Source organism: Amphiprion ocellaris, chromosome 6 (assembly GCF_022539595.1).
Source record: "Amphiprion ocellaris isolate individual 3 ecotype Okinawa chromosome 6, ASM2253959v1, whole genome shotgun sequence".
In the NCBI taxonomy this organism is placed as follows: Eukaryota; Metazoa; Chordata; class Actinopteri; family Pomacentridae; genus Amphiprion; species Amphiprion ocellaris.
In genome coordinates this window covers 34,674,545-34,702,200 of record NC_072771.1, presented here as the reverse complement: position 1 = coordinate 34,702,200, position 27,656 = coordinate 34,674,545, and the positions used below count along the sequence as shown (strand labels likewise).

General features: G+C 39.7%; 1 protein-coding gene across 1 annotated transcript; it reads left to right on the top strand.

The window, feature by feature from the left end:
• Positions 1 to 26,942, top strand: gldc (glycine dehydrogenase (decarboxylating)). Its single transcript, XM_023288127.3, has 25 exons — positions 1 to 452; positions 562 to 640; positions 5,575 to 5,710; positions 6,125 to 6,289; positions 6,808 to 6,885; positions 7,136 to 7,283; positions 7,904 to 8,100; positions 8,207 to 8,303; positions 8,890 to 8,995; positions 9,394 to 9,533; positions 11,632 to 11,712; positions 11,866 to 11,963; positions 13,005 to 13,089; positions 13,178 to 13,219; positions 13,434 to 13,576; positions 14,897 to 14,972; positions 17,591 to 17,716; positions 18,241 to 18,390; positions 19,205 to 19,317; positions 19,626 to 19,767; positions 20,334 to 20,445; positions 20,559 to 20,654; positions 20,807 to 20,979; positions 21,085 to 21,165; positions 25,888 to 26,942. The coding sequence occupies exons 1-25, from the start codon at positions 159 to 161 to the stop codon at positions 26,026 to 26,028; spliced, it is 3,099 nt and encodes a 1,032-aa protein (XP_023143895.1). The 5' UTR covers positions 1 to 158; the 3' UTR covers positions 26,029 to 26,942.
• Positions 26,943 to 27,656: the final 714 nt, after the last annotated feature.

Below are 27,656 nucleotides of genomic sequence, written 5' to 3'. Positions count from 1 at the left end.
AAGGAGTTGGCAGTGTCTCCTGCACGGATCGGGTCGGCATCAGTGGGGGGAATCTCTGCTGAGTTTGAGGGCAGGAAATAAATTTTAAAAAAAGAAAGGAAAAAAAAAAAGAAGAGGCTTCACCGGTTTTCTGTGGCGTCTTGAGAAGCGATTCAGAGATGCAGAGCTGCGCCAGGTCCTGGGGGATCTTCTTGGCCAAGTCGGTGAATCCCGGCGCACCGTGCAGGCATCTGAGTGACAAGAGCCGCGTGGTTTGGAAACTTCAGTGCAGGAACCCAAACACCTGCGCGTCCCTGACAACAGCAGCAGCGGTCCGGGGAGTGAGGACGTCCGCGGCCCTGAGCTCCCGGCAGATAGAGAGAATATTACCCAGACACGATGACTTCGCGGAGAGACACATCGGTCCAGGTGAGAGGGAGAAGAGAGAAATGCTGGATGTTCTGGGACTCGAGGTGAGGACGCTTTTATTTCTTATTTCAGCCAGATCCCCACAATCCAATCCACACCGAGCTGCAGATTGCGCGCGTTTTTTTGTTTAATAAAATGCTTTTGTGTTCACAGTCAGTCGACCAGTTGATCGAAGACACAGTTCCATCCTCCATCCGTATGCAGAGGAGTATGAAAATGGATGATCCAGTGTGTAAGTTTGGCTTTATTTGATTATATGTGTGTTTTAACTGCAACAACACCACCTCCGTGTTGCGCTTCCATCCCCATGCGTCCTCGATAATAGCGCGTAAAAATGAGAAATATCCCTCTAAAATCACAATCATCTGCAGCTATTTTGCACGGTGAAGGTTCTTTTTTTCCTCCTCTTTCTTTCCCCACCACATCCAGCGGGCGTTAAATGGAGCCAAGTGAGTGGCCGGAATGTAGGTTGCACCTCTATTGTGCGCTCTCCTCCGTTAAGTCTTCCTTTGAACATATTTGGAGTTGTTTTTGCGGAACTCGGCGAGCGGCACCAATCTCCTGATGGGAAGCCGATGCTCATAGGATGGCAACTGGAGTGTAAAGTTTAGCCTTCAGCTCCAGTCCCAAGTCCAGTTCAATCTGGTTACAGCGTTCACATTACATCACAGCCGAGGGGCTTCCTAATAAGGGGACTTCAGTAGCCTATGTTTTTGCATTACATTTGCATCCATGTGTGTGTTCTTCCCCCATCTTTCTCTCTCTCACTGTGCGCACCAAATACTCCATTTCACGAGTTTCTTTTGGTTTATTTCTGGGAAAACATACGATTTAGATACAGATGATTAAGCCACTGGAGCAGACAATGAAAGAAGATAATCCAATTTATAAAGAGAATGGATTTCACCCTCCTTCAAGCTGCCTCTGTTTCAGTTGTAAGCTGAACAAACCCAGACTGGCTGCGTAAATAATGTGTATTTTCACATGCAAATATATGTCTGCATGGCTCAGTTGTTGACTTGTTGGTGTTCTGTGCTGAGTGTGCAGATGTGCAAAAATTAAAAGGAAAGGTTCAGTATCAGTCACTCTGAATATGAATATTTGATCAGTTATTTCTAAAGTCAGACAATAAACATCCATAAATAATGCACACTGTCTGTGATAAGTTCCTAATGCCTCAAGTAGAGATTATAAATGGCTTGTTTGCTCGGCTACTAGAGTCTGACTAATGCTGGATTTTTGAGACTGATTTTAAAGAATAAGAAATTCTGATGCTGACATATCGGCTAATAATGCATATTTTCTCATGCCAGTAAATGTCTGCTTTGCTCATTTATTGAATTGCATTTGCTGGCACATTTTTGAACATACAGATGTGCAAAACTCAAAGAAAAGACTCAAACTGGGGAGAATATTCAGAACAGAATTTCTTTTCTCGTGTCAATACATATCCTAAAATAACAAATAAAGACCATGGAACTGATTAGTCCTGTTGATTTAAGTGAAAAACAAACTCTTCAACTGGTTTAGTCATTTTTAATCATACCTGAGTGAAATCAAATATAATAGTGCTTCAAACAATATTGATTTTAGGGAGTAAGAAATTTGGTCAATAATGTGTATTTTTACATGCAAATGCTTGGGTCGTTTGTTGAATTGCATTTGGTGTCATTGCTTTGAGTGTACAGATGTGCAAAAATGAAAAGAATAAGTTCAAGCTGGCAGCATATTAGATATCAGCACCTTTTTAACAACAGAACTTCTCTGGTTACAATACATATCCTAAATTGACAAATAATATAGGAGGCAAACCTTAACCTATAAAGTGGAAAACAAAGTCTTCAATAAGTTTGTTTTATTTTTATCATACCAGACTGAAATTAAATGTAATTAGTGCTTCAACTAACCATTATTTTCATTATTAGTCACTCTGAATATGAATATTTGATCAGTTATTTCAGTTTCAGTCATGTTTTTAAATGAGAACTGGTTCTCAAACATTGTTACCTGGTTAAAGGTCAAATGAATAAAATAAAATAAATGATTTATGAAGCTAGGCTAGGAACATCGAAAAATTATGCACAATGCCGCTAACAAATGGCTTGTTTGTGTGGCTACTAGAGTCCAACTAGTACTTGATTTTTGAGGCTGATACTGCTTTTAGAGAGGAAGAAATTCTGATATTGACATATCGGCCAATGATGTGTATTTTCTCGTGCCAGTATATGTCTGTTTGGCTCATTTTTGTTGAAATGCTGAAATTTGCTGTCACTATTTTCATCTGCAACATTAAGAGAATAGGCTCAAGCTGGGGAGCATATTTGAAAAAAGTCAGAAATTCAGATATTGATATATCGGCCAATATTGTTGATACACGTATGTGTGTTAGAGTTGTATTGAAAATGGAAAATTATGATGCCACTGTTTAACTCTCCAGCCATGTATTTCACAAACTAGTTCAAAATTACAATGACTACACCGCATGACTCCGCACCACTGTCTGCTTCACTGTAATATGTACTCTGCTACATGTGCTGCAGACAGTACTGAAAGTCTCGTAAACAGTGGAGTTGCTGTCCTACCTCATGCATAAAGGAAGGTTTTCATGTCAGACAACATGTATGTTGATGCCAGTATATCTGTAATAAGCCAATATTAGCTGATAATATTGGATCTATTGGTTGAACGTATTCATTTCATTGTGATATAATAGAAAGAAAAGCAGCAGTTTTGTCAAGCAAGGAGCTCAGACTAGTCTTTTTTTGCATTGCAAGAAAAATGTATGCAAGTTGTCAGAACAGTCTTGCATTTAACAGTGTTCCAGCTCCAGATGTAATCATTTCATGATATGATAACACTGAAAAATGATAAATTGTGACACTGAATTATCACCCAACCGAAGTGCAGACTGTCTTGCATGTTCTGTTTAGTGTAAGTTGTGTCATGACACCTTATGACTGTGCACATTAATAAATGCTGACGGGGAGTTTTTCAGACTCCTTAATGACTCTGTAATCATAAACTCAGATTGCTGGACATGAGACGCTGTTCGTTTGTTCCAACCCCCAGTGAGATACAATAGAAAATCCAACATTTCGAAAAAAAAAAATCTTGAGATAAGAAGTCATTAATGCTCAGGTACTGTGGCTTTTCCTGATCTGCCCTGGTGTCGGCCCCTCCTCTGACTCTGTCAGGTTTCATAATGCGACAAGCCATGCTGAAGAAACAAACTGGAGGCCGATCTGGTTTTCTGCTTGTTCAGCTTTGAAGGGCTTCAGTTTGCAGAGCCAGCGAGGGATTCTCTCTTCAACAATAGACCTCCTGGATGGTTCTGAATCAGGCTTTTTTTGCTGCCCTGTAGAACTCTGGGACCATGGGAAAGCAGTCCTTCCTGCTGAAACAAGCTCACATTCACACACAAAATACACACACTAACAGCTCACCCTGAACCTGCTGACCGTCTACTAAATTTAATTTTATTTTTTGTAAGGAATTAGACAAGTTTACCACCTCGAAACTTTTTTTGCGGAGTTGAGTGCATTATATTTGTCTTTCGAAGAAGCTGTAAATGTCCACTTGTACACTGGCTACAGTCCTGCTCACCACCGAGGACTAGAGATGTCTTTCTTTTCCCAAAACAGGAGAAGTCAGGGCTCTGCGTTCAGACGGACGGTATTGTCCATTCCTTGGAGTTGCTAGGCAGCCAGGAAGGCCAGAGGAATCTCAGAGGCTGGTTGTGCTCTGGCAGAGCTCCCTAACGGCACTGGGGAATGAGGCTAAATAACATCAGGACAGAAACCATTTGGGTTTTGTCTTTTATCTCTGATGGGAAGACAAGTCTTGGATGTGACATGGACAGAAATGTGACACATGCGTCATCTATCTCCAGTTTAACTATTAGGTGTTTTTTCCCTTGATGCATTGTTCATAGTATATTCTCAGCCTTATTCTAAGCAGTTTCATTATTTTGGGTGTCAACTAGTGATTATGTTTATCATTTTTTTTATCAGTTTGACCTATTAAACTTTAGAAAATAGTAGAAAAATGGCCACAACGGTATTCTCGAGCACAAGGCTTTGTCATCTTATGTCCTTTTTCTTTAGGCAACAGCGCAAAACCTGAAACATTAAATTTCCTGTAGTTTAAAACCAACAAATGCAGTGAGCTTTGACATTTGAGAAAATAGTTTTGAGATTAGTCTGTCTCTCAACAGATGTAATTGACTCATCATTGGAGTTCTAACTATATTAGAACCATCTGACTGATTGCATGATTCACTGATTTCCTTCATCACATGAGTGATGCAACGCTGTTCATCAGATCTTTTGAGATTTCTTGTTATATTTCTTGTGTGGCATTGTACATGAATATATACTAATGTGTTCTGCTTTGTGTAGATAAAATGTTAAATGGTATATGTGATTTCATGTTGCATTCACTGTATATGATAGATTCTTTGGAAATCAGGTAAAAATGGATGACAATGCCAGTTTTTTTTTTAAGTTAATGTGGTTGTTTAAACACCTCAAATTTGAAGGTATTTCAGCACTTTGAGGCTGCCATTGCCATAAAGATTATCTGTTAAATGATTCGCCAGACATGTTATAAGGAGTCCCAAAATGAAATCTATTGGTTGTTACACTGACATAACTGCTTTTTATACCTTATTCTGGGGCAAATTCACCAACTTTTCTTTTATCAGATTTGACTGGTGATTCTATTCACCCAGTTTTTAGTCATTCACTTGTGGCTCTCTCTCCATTCATTTTAATAGAGGCTTGGTCTTGTTAGCCTGAAATAAATGCTCAGTTGTTTTTACCAAGATCGCTCCTGATTGGCGACACTTTCCTTTAAGGACTTTGTTTGCAGCATTACCCAGAATGGTCCCAAAGAACCAAACATATTGACAGATTTTAGTGTCCTGCTGTACAAATTTTTGTATTTTAACTGACATTGTAGCATCATAAACTGAGAGTATTTCATGAAAAGTTAAATTCATTAACAATAAAGTGTTAAGTCTGCACACTCTTATGGTGGCTCATGTTGGCAAACTTTTTCTAGATGTTGTAGTTTGAGCTCTAAATCTTGGTAACTGTTGTGCTACTGTTTTTATCATTATCCTGCATTTGATGTTTGTCAAATTACCTCATTATAAATATCTTACAGGTGAGAATGAAGTTCTGGAGTCTCTACAGAAGATTGCATCCAAAAACAAAGTATGGAGATCCTACATCGGCATGGGCTACTACAACTGCTCCGTACCGCCACCTATTCAGCGCAACCTCCTGGAGAATGCAGGCTGGTAAGTGACATCAGGTGAAATTCTCTCAAGAGAAACCTGATGGAAACGTGAAAGAGCTTTCTTCACAGATAACCGTTGATGTTTATTCCTAAGTTTGCGTTACTCATTTGAACTTTAATTGCAGTGGTGCAGAGTAACGTGCCTTTAATTGGAAACTTTGTGACTTAGATTTAGTAAACAATTCACATGAGAACAGATAATGTGCTTTTCTGCAGCTTTCTGCTGAACAAGCTTCCTTTCACCCAAATCCAAATCTGCCATCCCTGCCCACATTTTCTGCAAACTCCCAGTGTTGGAGGAGGAATTCAAGGCATTCCTCTCCCGTCTTGGTTCCTTGAATTCTGTCGACTTTGTGCTATTGTCCTCGTGTTCAAACCCGCTCTGTGGAGTCATTGTATTTGTTTTTGTCCTCAGGGTGACTCAGTACACCCCTTACCAGCCCGAGGTCTCTCAGGGTCGCCTGGAGTCTCTCCTCAACTATCAAACCATGATCTGTGACATTACAGGCATGCCTGTGGCTAATGCCTCCCTGCTTGATGAGGGAACAGCTGCTGCTGAGGCCATGCAGCTCTGCCACAGGTAATTACATGCTGGCTTGCTGTTGATCATTAACAGAAGGTGGAAAACAAGCTTTAATAATACTTACATGTTAATATGGTGTTTTCATTATGAGCAAAATGAGCAGTCAACATCTTAGCTGAGCATTTCTAAGCTCAAACAGCAGGGACACTCTCAAAAAACATGGATTTAGACAACCGGGCTTTCATATTTACCAAACTAAGGGAGCATTCTTCATTCTTCAGGTTCTAAGAGTTACATCTAAGCTAGTTTATGGCATAAAGGGATCGTTTTAAAGAAAAAAATCTTCTAAATGTGTGATTTTAATACAGGGAAATGATCAATGGCTGGAGAGGGACTCTAAGATAATTTTCACGCTTTAGAGACAAATCATAACCAAGCAGTCACATGTATTTTCAATACAAAACCTTTGTTTGTAATCAGGAACAACTTGTTGTACATCCGAGGTACAACTTGCGTGTTCTTGACACACCCAAATTACAATGTTCTCTATTATTTGCATTTTTTCTTACTCACAGACAGAACAAAAGAAGAACTTTCTACATTGACCCACGCTGCCACCCCCAGACTATTGCTGTGGTGCAAACCAGAGCCAAGTATGTATTAAAAACACACACAATCAATGTATTAGCTCTCCTATAAAAACAACTTTTGTATGTACAAGAAATGATGTGAGTGACAAAGAAAGATGGCGTAGTTTGGTATCCTTTCATTGTATTAAAACAAAAAAACACAACAGACGGCTTTTGCTTTTTGAGGTGCTCAGTGTTTTCACTTCTGTGCATTACTATTTGACTATTTTTCTAATGCAGTGAGCTCTAATTATTAAACTTTGTTATGTTGCAGCTACATTGGGGTAAAGACTGAGCTGAAGCTGCCCCATGAGATGGACTTCAGCGGTAAAGATGTGAGCGGTGTCCTCTTTCAGTATCCAGACACTGATGGCAGGGTGGAGGACTTCACTGCCCTGGTAGACCGGGCACACAAGGGCGGGGTAAGAGCGCTTTAATCACAAAAAATACCGCAGGCAAAGACATGACAGGCATGCTTTAAGGCAACTTTGGAAATTCATGATTGAAAAGAAATAACTCGCTGAATAATTTGATTTTAAATACCGAGGAATTATGTAATGTGCTACTAAACAACACATTTGTTTAATAAGATTTATTTTTCAGTGGAGCTGATCAGTTTGCATGATCAGGAGTTTTGATTTATCATTCACATGAGGTGGAGTAGTGCCTATATCCAACATCCAAACCTCAGTCTCAAGATGTCTCAAGAATATCATTGGATGCCCCTTTGTATAGCAACTCTACTCTAAAGTTTTATGCCGACAATACTGGTGCATATTTAGATATAAAGACCGGCTTTGTGCACTTTTAGTGGAAAGGATTTACTGGGTTACAGTTACTTTCACTCAATCTTTTCGTCATTGGTTGATGGATGGATGAATCATGTTTGTACTATAACTTCAAAATGGTACAGATTAGTCAGAAGAGTCGTTGTTTTTTTTTATATACAGTTTTATACAGTTTTATATTCCGAATACATTTGTTAAACAATGACATGGTTCATTTCAACTGCTCATTTTGCTTTCGTTTACCCCCAATCCAGGCCTTGGCTTGCTGTGCTACCGACCTGCTGGCCCTCTGTGTGCTGCGTCCCCCCGGAGAGTTTGGCGTCGACATCGCGCTGGGCAGCTCCCAGAGGTTTGGGGTTCCCCTCTGCTATGGTGGTCCACACGCTGCCTTCTTCGCTGTCAGAGACAACCTGGTGCGGATGATGCCCGGCAGAATGGTTGGAGTCACCAGGTGGGAAACAAAATTCAGGACAAAATCAAAGAGTAAATATCGTAAGCTAAAGGAGAAACTCAGAAAGTTTCTTGAGAGACTCTTAAAATGTATTTTGTTGTTTCAGAGATGCAGCTGGGAAAGAAGTGTATCGTCTTGCACTGCAGACCAGAGAGCAGCACATCCGCAGAGACAAAGCAACCAGCAACATTTGCACTGCACAGGTATGACCCAAACCACAATTTGGAAAAAAAACTGTGTATAAAAAGCATGCACATTCATGTCAATGAAAATAAAATATATAAGACTTCATCTAGAAAAATATAGCCTGAATACTAGTATAGATACACCCAAGGATCTTTATTAAATTACTACTTCATGTTGAGATTTTTAGCATAAACACTCTTCTTCACACTAAGGAACAGATAGAGATGCCACCTACAAAAATATCTAGAATGGATATTGTTATTAGTATTATTAGTATTATTATTAATAACATTATGGCCTCTGCATATTTATTCTTGCATACATGACAAAATACAATAAAATTCCAAAATGTGATTAGAAAATCTGCAAAATATATACAAAGCTTTTTAATTCACATTTAGTTATTTTCGCTCATTAGTGAATGTGTGTGAGTTGAACCTACTACTACTTAATAAGGTTTGCAAAGTGAAGAAAAGGTTGAAAGTTAAGACTATCAGTCATTTAGCTGACTCCTAGAGCTTTGATTTTATTTTCATTTTACTCTTCTGTTTTTAATTAGCTAAGTAACTTCTTTCGACTTGTTGTTCAATAACTTTTTCTTAGGCGCTACTGGCCAACATGGCTGCTATGTACACACTGTATCACGGTCCTCAGGGACTTAAACACATCGCTGAGAGGACGCACAACGCCGCGCTGATCCTTGCTGAAGGTACATTTATAGTTTGTTTGTCAGACTTTTGCTTTGTGCAGCACAAGGATTATCTTCTGGAAGTAGTCATCTCTGCCGGCTTGTGCAATTTTGTCCAACACAATAGTGAGATGAGCAGTTTTGTAGAAAGTGTAAACATCCAATCAATCGGAGATACTACATATCACCTGTTGAGGTATAAAAGAAGGAAACTGTTGAATTAATTAAGCTTTCAACTGGGATTTCCGTGTTTACATCTTACATTTTGTGGGGGATGATTGATTGAAAGCTAGACAGAGACCAGTATGTCATATTGTTAAATTATGCGCAATGACAAAAACTCAATAAACCTTGTAAAAATTAAGGTTTTTCCTGTTTTAACACACATTAAACTGTTCACCTCCACACCTTTCTTTCAGGTCTGAAGAGAGCAGGACACCGGCTGCACAGCGACATGTTCTTCGACACACTAAAGATTAACTGTAGCGTGGCTGCCAAAGACATCCTGGAGAGAGCCGTGCAGAGGGAGATAAACCTGCGAGTCTACACCGAGGGAGTGGTGAGAATTAACCTTTCATTCTTTCAGAGCAGTTTACGGGTGATTTAGCAAGTCTTAAAGGATCGCAGTCAGTGGAGGGGAACTCTTTTGGATTACAAAACAAATGATGGACAGAAGCTCACAGCTTGTAGGCTAAGCTTTGCCATTGTTGTAGCACTGCGGGGTAGAACAGCAAATTAGCACCACATCACCACAGACCTGCAACATTGTGACACCATCAGGGTTTGGAAACGCACGACAAAAAAATCTTGACACAAAACTCCTCAACCAGAGCCTCTCCCACACAGACACAAGGCACAATTAGATTACTCTGTGATCAATAAATGCCCCAGATGTCAATTGTTCCAGCAACTACTTAACAAAATGAGAGATTTTGCCACGTAGCTCACAAAGCCAAAGCAGCTCATATTAGAGTCAATAAAATGTCTGATGCTTCAGTAAATGCTCACCTAATACGAATCTGTGACCGAGTTCTGTAACACCAATGCTGTAGTTGTATGTCCTGCCTTTCTGAGTCTAGTGGGAGTACAACCTGCAGAGGAAACATGCGTTTTTAATCTTCTTTACGGCACTAATTATTATCTTTTTGTGTGTGTGTGTGTGTGTTTTTTTTTAATCTGATTTGACTGGTGATTCTAGATGCAGTTTTTATGATTTAGTGATCCATAAAATTGCACTTATGGCTTTCTAACCAGTCATTCAGATAGGAACTTGGACTTGTTGGCTTGAAATAACTACTCAGGGGTGTTGGCCTCTAAGGCTGTCAAGTGGCGAGACTTGGTCTATAAAGACTTTGGTTAATAATTGTGTGAACTTTAGCCTACAGATGAATTCTAGGTAAAATGCCAAATGATACAAAAAAAGCCCATGTGCTCCATTTTAAATAATCTTAGAAGGAGAATCAAGGTTGAAAAACATGTTGTCATAAGAACCTTTAGTCAGTTTTCCAGGTAAAACTACTTTTTTTGGGCAGTTTTCAGGTCAAAACAGGAGGAAATGCTTCTTCCAGATAATTAGTGATAAACCATTAATCCACAGAGAATTGATGTTGGTTTCATTGACCCCTATCAAAGTTACAGTAATTGGATCAGATCTACATTCCTAGAATGAGAAAAAAATAAATATTGAGAGGTATCTGCCCCTGTTCTATTTTTAAACATTGACTTTTAAACGTTTTACAAGTGCAACAACCTTCTGAGTCTGTAAATATTACATCCAAGGAAAAGGCAATTGCACGATAGCATAGCCGATAATTTGAAAACTACACCCCCATAAAGTTTCTGATAATATCAGAATCAAAGTTTTACAGTTCATTATCATCACTCATTGAGATGGCTGGACTTGCATGGAGGCAGCAGGTATTCCATTTGTGGCTGAGTAGAGAAAATGATCTTCAACTGTAAGATGGGCTCTCTGCTTGTTTTCAGATTAAAAAAAAAAGTCCTCACAAAGGTAGATTGATGCAAATCAGAGAAGCTTCCTGAAATTGATATTCAAAACTGAGCCACTGGCTTCATGTGTGAATCATTGCATGAATTAGTAACTTCTCTGCTTTAGTTGTCAGTCCTGTCGGCCTTGTTGCTGCAAAATGTTTTCTGATGCACTCTTCTGCAGCTGACCCTACATGTCCATTCCCCTGAGATGATCCCTGATAATAACCTGCAGGGCTGCTTTTGGAAGATGGTTCTTTATTGGAAAATTGCTCAGTGTGTTCACACTGCAACTGATGCAACAGCTTCTACTTCAGTCACCAACCCAGTGTGTTTGCTGGTTGTTGCCTGTTCTAGGCTCATGTACAAAGGAACTCATGGCAAAAAAGTTGCTTACTTGTTGCATGGGGGCCGGAAAAAAAAATTAATTGGTCCTCCACGGAAAAGTTAAAACACCCCACAAATGACTGTGGAATTTGGTGATAAACTTCTGTATCCACATGTCTGATGTGATCAGCCACAGTATTGTTTGATTCTTGTGTCAGCGCTGGCTGATTTGTCCTTTTGGCCCTTTTTAGAGGAAAGTCTCATTCAAGGTCTCACCTTATTGTATTTTTTTTATCTTGTTCAACAGCTGTATGTATTGATTCCTGCTTCTTTTTAAACAGTTGGGCGTCTCTCTGGATGAGACGGTGACGGAGAGAGACTTGGACGACCTGCTCTGGGTGTTTGGCTGTGAATCTTCAGCTGTACGTTAATGGTTACATTCATTCTTTCTTTTCTTTGCATTCATTTGTTCATTACATCTTACTACTTTTTGCACATTTTAAATCAGCACTGAGGTTGATTTTAGGTTGCAGAGTGAAAGCTGAAAACATCAGTTTGTAATTTGATACTTCCAGGAGCTAATTGCTGAAAAGATGGGTGAGAGGGTGAAGGGCATCATGGGAAGTCCTTTCAAGAGGACAAGCAAGTACCTCACACACCAGGTCTTCAACAGGTTGGTTCCCAGTTTATTTACATTTTGGCACATAATTAGGGATAAACAAATATATTTTTAATGGCAGATTCCGATTGTTAGTATGCAAGGAGACCGATAGCCGACATAGAGGTGCATTCATAATGAAGATCTTGGTGTCAAAATCTAGAATTACACAAAGCCTCACTGAAATGCCTTTTGTTTATTTTTTGCAAATGTTTAATTTAAAATGATTTTTTAAATAATCGGTTCAAGGAACAATGCTCAGTATTAGACCTGATGACTGGCCAGGCTGATAGCTGGTCCCATATATATATATATATATATATATATATATATATATATATATATATATATATATATATATATATATATATATATATATATATATCCTTTTTTTTTTTTTAAACAACAGGCTGGCAAGACTTAATAACATGATTGGCCTTTGTGGAATGTTTGTCTACAATTATCAGAAGCCAGATTTCCATTTTTGTTATCTGTTATCAACCACAGCTGCACTTCCTGTGCTACTGATGTTCAAGCTGTTCTATTACATCCATAATCACTACATTCCACAACAGAAAAAAATGTAGCACTCAGTTCTTTTCTTACTTATCTGATAGGAAATCCTGCTGCACTTGCTACTGCTGGTAACACAGTTTTTTTTTTTTGTCGAGTAACAAATTGATTTAATTGTCAAACATCATTTTAATTGAGAATAATTTTATGTTTAGCCTTGTTATACCCGCAGGCAGATCTAAAGGATGTGCTGTTCCTAAGAAAGCAAGAACTCTGTGCATTTTAACAGCAGATTTTTGCAGCGGGATTAACTTTTCAATAGCTGCAAAGTACTTAAGCACGCCTTTGAAAAGTGGAACATATTATCTTTATTAGTGCCATAAAGACAGCCTGGTATCTGGACTTCTTATGTCTGAGTCCTCCATCTTTGAGAAGTGCTTACTCTACCTGTCTGCTAAAGCACTTTGAAAGTACAGCACTTAGAGACATATTAGTTAATTGTGTCATAGAATAGTAGTAATAATGGTGAATCTTTTCCCTCAGTTACCACTCTGAGACCAACATCGTGCGATACATGAAGCGTCTGGAGAACAAGGACATCTCACTGGTGCACAGCATGATTCCACTGGTTAGTCCCAACATTTACAAACCATTTACAAACAACTAAAACTCACATCTTGTCATATGCTGGAGTAACATCTTATTTTCCTCTTCAGGGCTCCTGCACCATGAAGCTGAACAGTTCATCAGAGCTCATGGTGAGTAAATCAGTGAAAAGAAGAAGTTGTATGTTCTGAAATCCTCGTCATAAGCACCACTAACTTGGTTTTAGCAAAAAGTCTTCAGTCAGATAGAGATGGTTTAGTTGTCATGTAGCAGTTCAAAGCCACCTCCACGTAGAATTTCTTGTCAACCAGATTTTCCTTCAACTTTCTGCTTTTCCCCCTGTTTTGCTGCTCCTGCTTTCTTCAGCCCATCACCTGGAGGGAGTTTGGCAACATCCACCCCTTCGTGCCTCTGGATCAGGCTGAAGGTTACCAGAAACTCTTCAGGCAGCTGGAGAAGGACCTCTGTGAGGTGACGGGCTACGACAAGATCTCCTTCCAGCCCAACAGGTGAGAACACAAACCTGCAGATATTTTCAAACTCTTATTTAACAGTGCAGGCCTGCTTTTAAACTTTGGACTGAAATCATTATTAGGGTTCAGCTGATATGTATTTTTTGTCAGGGCTGATACCAGTTATCATTAGTTGACTAGACCCTTAGCACAAGACTCAAGACTCTCTACTTTGCGTTTAGTCGAGCCCGACTGATACTAGATTTCTGGGCTTGATACCAATTTTAGCGACTAAAAACTTTTGATGTACCAGATAATATTGTTTATATAGATGTTAGTTATATTGAAAAGACAAAATGACGGGTTATTGTTTAGCATTTAGCATTTTGTGCATTGCAACTTACAGATCGCAGTGTATCTGGAAATGAACAATATAGTATTTTACTTTATGATCCAAACAACTTGTGAAGATGTGGAAATTATTTTAAATTCACATCATTTCCACATCTGTGTAGTAGTCCTTACCTCCTGAACTGACACATTATTAAGGAAGAAGAGGTTCAGTTGTCCCCCTGCCTTGTAAATGTAGAATATTTATACATAAATACAAAAAACTTGTCTCAGTGCATGAAGCACTTTTGTATTGAAGCTGCTGACTGATCTTATATTGCACAATGTTCAATGTCTTTAAATATTTTCCCAGTAAGTATTCATTTTCACCTCTGTAATTTTTATACTTTGCAATGTCATCCCGTGGGCCGTATTGGACTCTCTGGTGGGCCGGTTTTGGCCCGCAGGCCTTATGTTTGGCACCCCTGCTTTACAAGAAGCCTTGAAACAATCAGAAGTCCCCATTTAACACGTTTAAAGCATTTCTGATCAAATATGAGAAATGCTTTGAGAGTAATGATTGCTTCGATGGCCCTGTACAGTAACTGTTCAAATTATATTGACAGTGATTTTTTATTTATTTTTTTATCATGCATGATTTACTGATCATGCTATGATTAGGAAGTTATATTAGTGACTTGTTATTATGCATAAATGCTAATAAAAGAGTAGAAAATTGGAAGTATAACACTGGTTTCCGACTTTCGGTATCCTGGAATTGTGAACTACATGTTTCGTATTTCACGTTCCAGCTGATAAAACGCACACCCACCTCTGTTGTCTATCACCACGTATCAGCAGCGGCGGGTTCATGAGTAGCTCGACGCTACATTGGCCAAGAGAGTTATCACGCAGTTAGCTTTTCATCCCATCTTTCTTTTGCCTCTTTTGGTAATGTCTGTAGACCGCTCTTTGGACTTTGTTGAGGTAAGGATGTGCGTCTCAGATACATAATCATGGTGTATGTGTCTTTTTTTTTTCCTCCAGTGGAGCTCAGGGAGAATATGCTGGCCTGGCTGCCATAAAAGCCTACCTGAACTCAAAGGGAGAGAGCTCAAGAAGTGTAAGTGTCCCCTTTACAGAAAACCACTTATATCAACAATCACTGTCAATTAGCGAATGATAATAAATCACTTCAGGCTTTTAAAACGAAGATTAGGGAACTCACAGTGAGAGTAAGATTCATAGAACAGTTGGGAGAAAAGTATACTGGAAGGAATAGTTTGACATTTTGTAATGCAAAGACCATATCTGTGCATCTCATATGTCCAGCAGACCGGTGCATCACAGAAAAACAAAAAAATCTGCACAAAAAATGAGGTGTACATGTCCTGTTGTTCTTCTTCAGATTTGACTGATGAGAAATCATTTGTTGAATAGCAGCTTAATGTTCACAATCTTTCATCCCTTTGCATACTTGTTTCCTGTCTATCTGTGTAAACACCGCCTGCAGTTCAGCCCAGGTCAGTCGAAAAGTCCCTGAGTTTTTGTCACACCTTTGTTGGTCGGAGCTCAGTCAACAATGGCTGCATGGTTGCGACGAGGGGTGCACAGTTTCTTAGTTTTTTACAGGATCAGGTTAATGCAAACTGTGTTTTTTGTGAATTTCTAATTGAGAATAAAGCAAATTTGATAAGATATCATGATTTTACACTTAGATTTGATTACATTTTCTGACTAAACGGCACGTCACAGACGAGTAGATCAAGGACTGTTGGAAAGTTCAACATCTAGCGTTTCTTTTTGTTTTATACTTTGACTGACAAATTGTGCTATTTAAATGTGGTGTTTTTTTTGTTTTTTAAAGAAGGCATGTCTTTCTTTAGAGTAATTTTGGATTTTGAGTGTACTTTCCTACTAATCTAATGCAGTTCATAGAGTACTGTTTTTGCATCCAGCACATTTTATTTTGGAGCGACATTCATTCATACATTCATTGTTTTCATTCCACAATAAAAAGTCCTGTCCTTCTGTTTATTTAACCGTACTTCTGAGGCACTAATATCATTTTCATACTCATAAACACTAAAATTACAAAAACCTTGGGCAGTGCTTAAAACTGAATTGGACAAAGTGAATTTAGGCATACGGTGTCAGTATTTTAGAGGCATTTAAGGCTGTTTACTAATACAAGGACCTATTATTCCCTGTGTAGTTTAGAGGGAAAAGTTAGAGTACCATGTCGATTACATTAAATGATTAATTTACCACTGCATGTTAGCTTTACACAGAGCCAGGTTAGCCATCTCTGTGTTCAGATAATCTAATCCCCTCCAGGCTGCTGTTTAACATTTAATGCATAGACAAGGTGGTGGTATCTGTTTTCTCATCTAACTCTGAGAAAGAAAGTGTCAGTTTGAATAAAGAGAACTAAAGAGGCCAAGTCATATAAACGTGAAGTTATGAAAAAATTATTAACAGAAACTATAATACTTTAGCTGGTGCAGAAACCTAACAGAAAATACAACTTTAAACAGATTATATGCCTCTAAGAGCAATAACTTTGTTACTCCCAGATGTATGTTCTGTCATCACCAGAGCTACATGGCTGACCGCTAGAGACGATTTATCACCAGTGGTTTCTTTGATTTCGCTGACTCACAGAGGTTAATAAAGAGCATCAGAGCATGACTCACTCAGTGTAAAGCCTGTCAGTGTGAGTTCCTGACCGTACGCTTTATTGTTCACAAACTACAATAGGTCACTTTGACATCACAGGTTAACATGTTTTAGGTCTCCTTGTGAGAAGTTCCTTCAGTATCCGGACGAACTGATTGGCAGCAGCTCGAGGACAAGCGGAGATAAGAACAACCCCTCAGATTATAGACCGGCTGACTCAACTATTCTTTCCTCGTACTGTAATTTGGCCTTTGTTTTTTAATAGCGTCCTCATAAGTACATCTTAGATAGCGGCCTGATCCCTGGAAACAGTCAAGGTCCAACTGTTTGTGCAAACAGAGGGGCTGAAAACGCTGTGATCCGACTATAGGCTACCTGCTTTCAAGATTCCATATTAGGAGGTTTAAGACTTTGGGAAAGCAGCGTGGAGCCGGTTGCTTCAGCGTTATCCAACCCGAAGGTCTTTGTGCCCCAGTTTCCCTGTGTGTGACTAAGTTGCAAAATCCCAAAAGTGTCACCCTAATAAGGGATAAAATCAATTAGTGGCCTGCTGGCAGGTTACACATTAGTAGCCGAGGTGAGTGTTGGCCCGATCAAAATTCAACCAGAGAGCTGCAGCATATCCTCACACTAACTGAGCCAATATAAGGAAAATCTGTTTTATCATTTATTCTACAATAAACTACCACTATACTGCGACACTACTATAAAACTACTACCTGCTTTGAAAAAAATGGAAGGTATTAAATCCCTTCATGGCTTTATTTTAGTCTGTTTTCTGGGCAGATTAGGATTTTCAGATTCAAGTTTGATCAAGGAGATAAATCCTAATAATATTCCCCTATTGTAGTTGAAAGCCTCTTGATCCACACTTAGTCCACACAGATCCTTTCGGTTTAACATCTTGTGGCTTTTCTTGCAGAACCTGCAGTCATAGCCTCTTTTTTTAACAACAAAAGGCTATAAATACGCTACAATCTGCTGATGAATTCTCACTATTATCTTGGCTGCTCATTCATGTAATTATCTTTTTACTCACTGATATTTTTCCTCTTCCTCCAGGTCTGCCTAATCCCTAAATCTGCCCACGGCACCAACCCAGCCAGCGCTCAGATGGCCGGCATGAAGGTTCAAGTAGTGGAGGTGGACAAAGACGGAAACATCGACCTGTCGCACCTCAAAGCCCTGGTGAGAGCTGAAGTTTGGAAAAAGTTGGTTGTACGACGAGCTTGGTCGTGTCTTTCTGGTGATATCAGTGGAGTTATTTGCAGTTTGGGCTAATGCATTATATCTGGGAAGTAGATAGACGTGAGCATTTGCAGATAGCACAGAGTTTGTAGGCTCTAGTGTTTTTGGTACTTTACCTTAAACGTCAGTATGACATCGCCCCCTGCTGAGAAATTAAGCATACTTTTTTGGCTTTTTTTTCTCTACAGTTTTCTTCAACAAAGCAGTGAAGACTTAGTTTCTAGATCTTAATTTCTTTTGTCTGGTCTTAAGGGCTCTTTTTATACCAATGGCAGGTAAAGCAATTTGTGTAAAATTATTGTCTATATATTTGTTGCTCACTCTGGGATATAATTCAGTAAAGTAAATCCCCAGTTGTGGCATCAAGAGCTACTGAGCGTTCTCACAGCTCAGAGGTCACAGGTCAGATTTTCGTCAGCTGATGTTACTCTTCATTGTCTCCTAAACCCACTCGTCTCTTGCAGGTGGACAAACACAAGGCGAGCCTGGCGGCCATGATGATCACCTACCCCTCCACGTTCGGTGTGTTTGAGGAGCGGATCAGAGACGTGTGCGATCTCATCCACAGTAACGGAGGCCAGGTGTATCTGGATGGCGCCAACATGAATGCACAGGTTCGAGAACAATCATGTTTCTTTTTTGTGCTGCAAAAAGCGGAAAGCACTTGTGAAAACTGAAGGCCAATTGGATAATGGTTTATAGACGTGCGTTATCGTGCTGTAAATAGATAACCTCTGGTCTCCGCAATATGCAGAGGAGAGCTTCCACGCCCATCTACCTCCACCAATCCCTGACAGACTTACAGACCTTTGACTTTTAACATGTAAACTTCCTCCTCTTTGACTGGTCATGTCAAGTCACGTGACTATTAATAACTGGACAATCAAACATAAGACGCTTTATAAATACACTTTAGAAATTCACATGATTTTTAATGAGATTTCTCAAGATTTCAGTAAGTTTTTGTGTCGCTGCCTTTTATGACCAGCTTATAGCAACTTAATACAGTATTTTTCAAAATCCTTTTGAAATCCTTTTTAATACTGCAGGAAAATGCGCATTTTAGAGGGTTTTAGCTACACAATCCATCCTTTTTAACTGCATAAATAATTTTAAAACACTTGCAAATTGCAGTCAAATTTAAACTGAAACTAAACAGTCCTATTTTCTGCCTTTACACTGACTAACTGAAATACATGGAAAATAATAACTGCTGAGGGTAAATTTAGAGATCTTCCAATTCTTGTTTTCTGTTCAGTGTGTAAGCAGCAGCTCGCCAACAATTGTGCAGAATAAAAATTCAGAGGACAAAAACAAAGAGGCTATAAGCTTAAGAAATGTTTAATAAATACACCGTATAAATAATGAACAAGAATCAAAGCCATACAAAAGCTTCATTTAAAGTTTTCTTCCTTGTCTGTTTTCCAGGTGGGTTTGTGTCGTCCTGGAGATTACGGCTCCGATGTTTCTCACCTGAACCTGCACAAAACCTTCTGCATCCCTCATGGTGGAGGAGGACCCGGCATGGGGCCGATTGGAGTGTAAGTCAGAATATGAAGTAGACAAACCGAGAAAATGTCAAATTATTTTGCGTGTGTGCATCTAAACATTTGCATCAGTGTTTGAGATTGAAGGTCAGGTGTGAAATAATGTCTAGGCTTAGCTGAAAACTGCACACCTGCGTGTTTATACTGCATTACAGGTGAAAAGCTAGCTGTAATCTTTTATGTTTCATCTGCCCCCTGTGGTTAGATCACATGTAAAAATGGTGTATCTATGAAAAACTTTTAACCTCTGAGTCTCCCAGTATGTTCTTTTGACATCTTCTCCTCCTGCTCCTCCTCATCAGGAAGGCCCACCTCGCCCCCTTCCTGCCGAGCCACCCGGTGGTTCCCATGCAGTCGGTCAACACCAGCAGCTCGCTGGGCACCATCAGCGCTGCTCCCTGGGGCTCCAGCGCCATCCTGCCCATCTCCTGGGCTTATATCAAGGTCAGCGTGAGTCGGTGTGATACTCTAAATCTGAATATGTCTAAACATGCAGAAAATGTCATGAGGGACTCAAGAAATATGGTAAAGAACATTTCTGGAAAAAGATTGGAACAAGCTTGTTGACTTTGTGATTTAAACTCTACAAAACTGTAAAAATGACTCAAAGTTTTCAGTCATTTAAACTGTCCTGGCTCTTGACAGATGAGTTGTTAAAGTCCAGTGGACGTCACGTGAACTTCATGTCAGAGTCATGTGAGCTAAGATGTGAATTTGTGATAAAGTGCCTGTGAAGGAAGGTAAAGGTGTCACACTAAGTAGTTAGTAACTGTTAATGACATAGTTAATAAGTGACTTTTCTTACTGTCTGTGAGGCAGAAGTGGTCTGAAGGGTCATGAGGTGCAGGCTGTAGTAAAAAGACTGACAGAAAAGGAATAATTTCAGCTGAAAATGATTCGTTGACATTTTAGCAAAACCTGAGGTACATGTGTCACAGCTTTAACAGTCCATACTTTTAATGCAACTCCTTGTTTGTAACTTCTAACTGGTGTGACTCCTCCTGATTTAGATGATGGGATCCAAAGGACTGGTTCACGCTACAGAAGTGGCCATCCTCAACGCCAACTACATGGCCAAGAGGCTGGAGGGTCACTATAAAATCCTCTTCAAAGGCAGGAAAGGTAAAACGTTGTTTCTATAGATGTATGCTGATGTGCTCTCTGGATTTCCAGGGATGTCTCTAAATACTAAGACGTAACACTTTGAAGCTTTTGTGTTGTGTCGGTCTGCACAGGTTTTGTAGCCCACGAGTTCATCCTGGACGTGAGGCCGTTCAAAAAGACGGCCAACATTGAGGCTGTCGATGTGGCCAAGAGGCTGCAGGATTATGGTAAAATGAATTGAAGACATTCCTCCTTAACTGTAACGGAAACCGTGTTTATGGTAGCACTGCTGGAGCTGGACTCTTATTAAGTTTGTTCTGATTTTGATTTAAAAAATTCTGATTTGAGTTTGAGTTTCTGTATTTGTGCTGGTGTCCAGGTTTCCACGCACCCACCATGTCGTGGCCGGTGGCTGGCACTCTGATGATCGAGCCCACGGAGTCGGAGGACAAAGCTGAGATGGATCGGTTCTGCGACGCCCTGATGGGAATCCGGCAGGAGATCGCAGACATCGAGGAGGGAAGGATGGACTCCAGAATTAACCCACTAAAGGTACACTGATTTGACCCTTTCTATGAGGTGAAACAGTGTCTCACAATGACAGATATAAGCTGTAAAGTGTCATCTGAGGTCCTCACATGGTGTGTTTATGTGCAGATGGCTCCTCACTCTCTGGCCTGCATCTCATCCTCCAACTGGGACAGACCCTACTCCAGAGAATACGCTGCTTTCCCCTTGGTGAGTGTCCTCATCACTTCAACTTTTCTGCAGAGACAAAGGTGCTTCAGGGAGGAAATTCTTTGTCTTGAGTTCCCTCTAGTGGTCAAAAGTCTGAAGTGCACCAAGATCTTGCAACTAAAACTAACCTTTGTGAAGCACATTATGAAGTGCTTCACTAACAAAACAAACAGTAGAAGGTAAAGAAAAATGTCTAAATTGTTGTTGCATACTAGATGATGTGATCTTGATGTGCGTGTCCTGACAAAATATTTATTTGTTAATTTGCTCAGTTGCTAAATACACATTATTTTGCACATTTCAAACTTTTCTGAGCCAATTTCTGATATTGAATAGCATTAGAAAATGAAGAACTTGCAAAACTCAATAAAAGTGCCCATTTTCAAAAAAAAGAAATATAAATAAATTACAGATTCATATAAGATTTTTAAAAACTTAAAATATCACCAATAAATATGAAAAAGTTTCAAAATAATTACTCTATAAAATATAGAGTAGAATATCTTAATGTGGGATTTTCAGCTCTGAAGTTATATTTAGCAATGTTTTCATTTTTATTTTCTTATGCAGGATAAAATGTGATGATGGATATGAGAATTATGTTAATACTATAAAGAATCAACATTTATAAGCAAGAAAATGAAACCTAGTGGAGATATTCAATTTAAAAAAAAAAAAAACATTCTTTGATGTAAAAAAAACAAAAAAAAAACAAACTCATTTATTTTCAGTAGCAGTTGTTTAGTTGCAAATTATCCTTCAGGCTCACTGTTAATGTTCATTCATAACATGTTTTAGAGAAATACTTGGTAATACCTGGAAGTGGTAATTGTCCCCTTCAGACTGTGGAAGGCTTCTGGTGTTCCAAAATGAAAGAGGGTGAGAATCTTAAAGTGTGACTTCACCCCAATTATTAAAGAAATATTATTGCAAATATTTCAGGAGCTTCTGTTTTCGCACAAGTTTTTTCTCGGGCATTTTTACCTCGAATCTGAAAGGATTCCTCACTTCTAACTGACTAGTGGGGAGTCCCAGACATCTGAGCTCCTGTCTGGTTATTGTGGGCACATTGACCCACTCAATCATTGCATAAAATGAGATGTGAATTGGTTGTAAGAGCTCAAAACTGCATTGTAAGCGACTGTAAGCCTCCTCTTCTGTTTAGCAATTGATTTAGATTACATTTTTCACTCCTCTTTCAAACAATCAGTCCTCTCTGGTCAGCATGTGGACATTGTTTCCTCTAATGAGTGCATATTAGTGAGCTTGAAGTGCCCAGAGATGTGGTATGTGTTGAGCAACGTCCTGAGTTTTTCAGATTCTCCTGTAACATAAAGAATAACGTCATTGTTCTGCTGATTGTTCTCTTCTACGGAGTCCCCTAAAGGTCATGCTGAGAATTTGAGCACTGCTACTTGTGCTTTGTGTCGTAATGAATTTTGCTTTTCCTTGCAATACGCTTCACGTTCCTTCTGATCCACATGAATGGTCAGAGAGACATGCTCAAGGTATAACAGAAAAAAGGATTACATTTGTTGCTCAGTAAACCTACGCAGTAAACCTGCTTAGGGAAATACTATAGACGACAGACGATGAGAGGCCTTTATTGCTCACCGTTTATTTCAAAGATCCAGCTGTGATGTGCAGCCTTGGCTGGATTATACGGTTATTTTTCATCTGTGGTGCTATGAAAGTGTCCAGCTGTTTCTGTTTTAACCTGCGATGCTTCTATGACAGATGTGTATATTTTGGAGTTTAGTAATACAGTAGCTTCAATACAATCCTCAGTCAGCGATGCACAATAAACAGAAAAACATATCGGTCATAGAAGAAGCACCAGGGGTTCAGATGGTAACAGCTGGATGTCCAAACAATAATATATCTGACATCCCAGCCAGGCAGAGCAGCTGAGCTCACATCCAGCAGCTGGATGATGTCAGAGTTCAGCTTTAAAAAGGAATAATGAGCAATAAACTCAAATCTCCATTTGGTAATACCTTCAGAGTGTCTCTCTAAACAGACAGTGTGCTATAACTGGACTGGACCTACAAACCAACTGTTCATGTGGATCAGAAGGAATATGAAGCACATTGCAATAGTTGGAAATGCAGATCAACCAAATGTGATCTTCCTAGGGCACTGTAATTTTCAACTGTGTGTCTTTTGAGACTTTGACAATGGCCTAGTTTAAGTAAATGCCTGTGTTAACTGCTTTTCTGACGTGTTTGTCATCCTCCTTCTTGGCCTCTGTCGTTGTGGACACATTCTGATCTCAGTTCTAGCTCAGTTTCTGAAAACCACCAGCTTGTGCTCAAATGGTAAGAATCAAATAGTAAATATTAATGGGTTTACAGGTTTTCTGTTTGCTTTAGCGTCCACTGCACAGTCAAAGAAGACCAGTTTCCTCTGACTTCCTCCCAAGTGAACTGGATGTTGCTCTCCTGAACCAGAAGGTGGCAGCAGTTCTACAAGGGAGCTCAAGACAAATCCATCTTCCATAAAGAGACACCGGTACAGCTGTGCATCTGTCTGTAGAAACCCTCATAATTGGTAGACTACCACCTATTTCCAATAATAGAAAGGTTTCTATAGATAGAAACACACATTAAGGCATGACTATGGGCTTATCAGTGTCTCCAATAGTGATCAATCCATATAGAGAATATGTGGAGAACAGAGACTTCATCTCATTTGCAGGAACTGCTGCCATCCACCGGTTTAGGTGCATTAGTTAGACCCGAATCAAGATAAAAACATGGCGAGTGACAGCCTAAACATCAGTGCAGTGGAGAGCAGCATCAAGGATGCATTGGATTCTGTGTTCAGAAGGACAGAGAGGAAAGAGAATGCATGAAAACACTGTCAGCGGTCAAACACTTGCGTACAGGCAGAACAGTGTAGTGTAGAGAGGAATCCACATATCTGTACTTCAGGAAAACGCATCACCTGCTTCACAAGGGCATGACACATCACAGAACACAATTCCTTGGACAACAATGTAAAAGTTTTAGTCAGAGATGGCAGATGTTTGAAAGGAGGAGTTAAAGAAGCCAAACTGGAGAGACATTACTGAAAACAGAGTCTATGAGATGATTCATCAGTCACTTACAATGCAGCTGAGATCCAACCCCCAGACAGCTCAACACTCATTTACATCTTGAATCAGGAGACCATGACTCACATGTGACCACAAAGAGTCATGACCAACCAGAAGCTGACAGGACTGGTAGAGTTAGAGCTGAAGGAACCTTTCAGATGAGAGCTGTCCAACCTGTTAAGCAGAGAACAGAGCTAAAAGAAAAGCTGTCTTGAGGGACAACTTTCAAGTGTGCATCAGTGGTGGGTTCATTTGGGGTCTTAGTGAGCGATTTCATTACTAAAGGGAAGTCCCAGGTTGGAGTCTGCAGGGTGCAGCTTATAAACAAATGATAAGCTCACTTGCAGAATGCTGACCCGACGGCAAGACATCAGTTCTCCTGTAAAATGCTGAAATGGTTATAGTTGCTGCCTTGGCTTGGTCTGAATGAGACAGCAGAAGTTATGGAGGAGGGGCACAGAACAGCCTAATGTGTCAGAAATCACACCCACACACCAGTCTGAATTTGTTTACATTTAGTCTCGAGTAGGAGAAACGAAGGCTACCGTTGTGTGGAAAAGACTTCTGAGCTTGCATTGTGATAAAGGGGATCTTCTTAAACTTGAAAAAAATGTAGGGAAAAAGAGAAAACATACACCGGATGACTTGACTTTCCAAAGGAAATTCTTACACATGGCATCCTTAAATACTTGACCTGTATAACTCTTGTGAAAAGCAGATCATGTGCCAAATTAAGATCATTTGCAAAGCCGATGATGTGATTGCATGAGTTCTACTAAATCAGTGGGTAGCCAACCTGAGGTTGAAACAGAGCCTCACTTTTTAGAAACTACTATGGTGCAAAGATGACGGCAACGAGTTGCTATTCTTGTTAGTTGAAAAAATGTCTTAGTTTAGTATGTCGTCACTAAAACGTTATGGTTTAGCATGTCATCAAAAATGGGGTAAAAACGTAATAGTATATCATTCAAAATATCACTAAAACGTCATAGTTTAGTATGTCGTCCAAAATGTGACAAAAACATCATAGTTTAGTATGTCGTCCGAAAACTCACAAAAACATCATAGCATAGTTTAATTTCCAGCCCACGAACTTAATTTGAGCCCAGATTGAGGTTGAAATGTGTCGTTTCATTTGAAATGGTGGAGTTTTTGGCTGCTTTTTTTCCTTCAGAAACAGCACACATAAAAGTCTAACTGAAATGTGACTGAAAATGAATCTCTAATTTGTTAATCCAATAATTTAATTTACAATTAAAGCAGAAATGCCAAACATTTGCTGGTTCCAGCTCCCATTAACATGAGGATTGGCTTCTTTTTGCTGTATTGCAATGTTGTAAATTGAATGTTTCCTGGAAAAAAGATGTGAAGATGACATATTTAGCCCTCATTTAAACAGATAATTCAGCAACATCTTATAGAAAAAAGGTGTTGCTAGTTGCAGCTATAAATGAAGTCAAACAAAACTAACAATGAGCCAGACAGATTTTTTGGTATACATTTAAGACCCCATTTAAGACTGTTTCTAGTCTTATCTGTTTTAATCAAGTTATTGAAGCCCGACTTTGCATCGTGCAGTAAATAATCATTAAATGACTTTCTTTTCGCTTTCTCCGTCTCTGTAGCCCTTCATCAGGCCAGAGACCAAATTCTGGCCAACCATCTCCAGGATCGACGACATCTACGGCGACCAGCACCTCGTGTGCACCTGCCCACCCATGGAGGTGTACGAGTCCCCGTACGAAGAGAAGAGGGCCTCCTCATAGACGCCCTCCATGGCTCCGTCCCAATGTCCAGCCTCAAGCACTAAAACCTCACAGACTTGGAGCTCGGTGTAAATGTGAGAGCAGGAAGGTGTAAGGGCTCAAAACACGTTAGCTGAGGGAAGCATTTCCATCGAAGCTCATGTTTTAGCAAATTTTATCAGTCGAGATGCTCAATTTTGTTAAACTATATCTAAAAAAAAAACACATCCTTCCTTTCATAGGATAAAACAAGTGCTGCTCTCCAGCTCAGACAAAATGTTAATATTCACACATTCCCTCGTCATGCTTGTATTTAATGTTATCACTGTGTAATTTCTTGTTAATTCCCTCAAACAAAAGCTGCTGAGAGCCGTCAAGCACTTGATCTCACAGTGGAACGACTTTGAAGAGTCACAGTCTGTGAGGTGGACATTGGGACTGAGCTGTCTGTCTGTCTGTCTGCACCCTTTTTTACCAGAGTTGTGGGGTTCAACTCGAACTATTCAAATGGACCAAAGGTGCAACTTTTTGCTTTTCCAAGTTCACAAAAACAAGCGCACCCTTCAACACAGAGGCCACTTCGTAACACACCTCTGAAATCCTGTACTCTGAGCCGAGTGCAGCTCATTTCTTGACTCCCCGACATCTGCGTATATATATATAAAAAAACAACCCTTGGTGCCTCTATTTTGTTGTGTAAAATAGCTGCCTTGACTTTACCATTTTTTTCAAATTCCTGACAAAAATAGGAGGTGTAGTTCTTGTAGGCTTTTTGTTAACATGCATCTCTTATTTGAACATGTTTTAATATGTGTTGTGACATTTGTTGACCGAGTAGACAAAGATAGTCTTAATGTTAAATGAATTATTTTCTAATCTAAACTTGTTTCCTCTGTAGGAAAACCATCTACATTAAAACATTTTTTTGACTTTCAGTGTGTACATCTTTTGTATGAGGAGTACAAATTAAATTTCGAACTTTTCCATCATCTTTTAGGGCAACACTGCCACCTAGTGACTTACTACAGTCTTACACTTTATCTCAACGTCATAGTTTAGTATGTCATCCAAAATGTGACAAAAACGTCATAGATTAGTATGTGGTCCAAAATATGACAAAAATGCATTGTTACCAACTCCTCTATAAGGAAAGTAGATATTGGCTGTCCTAAAAGTCGCTAGAAGTTGCTAAATGACGTCATCGCCTAATTTGCATAATTTTCCATTTGCATGTAATTGTACTCAACGTTGTAGGAGAGACAATAAGTGAGTATAAAACACCCAAAATCTGTTTGTGAAGTAAAGGCTAAATGCAGTGATTTATTTTAGTGACAGTGAAGAAACATTTTCATTTCCATCCCGCTCTGTAAGCAGGACGGATCTGCAGCCACTTTGATTCATCTGCCGTCTGGACATGGAGTGATGTGGGTCTCCTTCCTCTAACCAGACAGTGGGATGCTGTGGTGCCACTCGACTGACCGGCTGTGCTTTGGGACGGGGAGGAGCTCACAGCGCCACCTGCTGCTTGTTGAGGACAGTAACTGCAGAACAATCCCAGCTTTCATGTCAGACAGGGGCGGATCCAGATTAATTTTAGTGGGGGGCCGGGGGCACAGGGGGGTACAACAGATATTTTGGGGGGGTTGTAA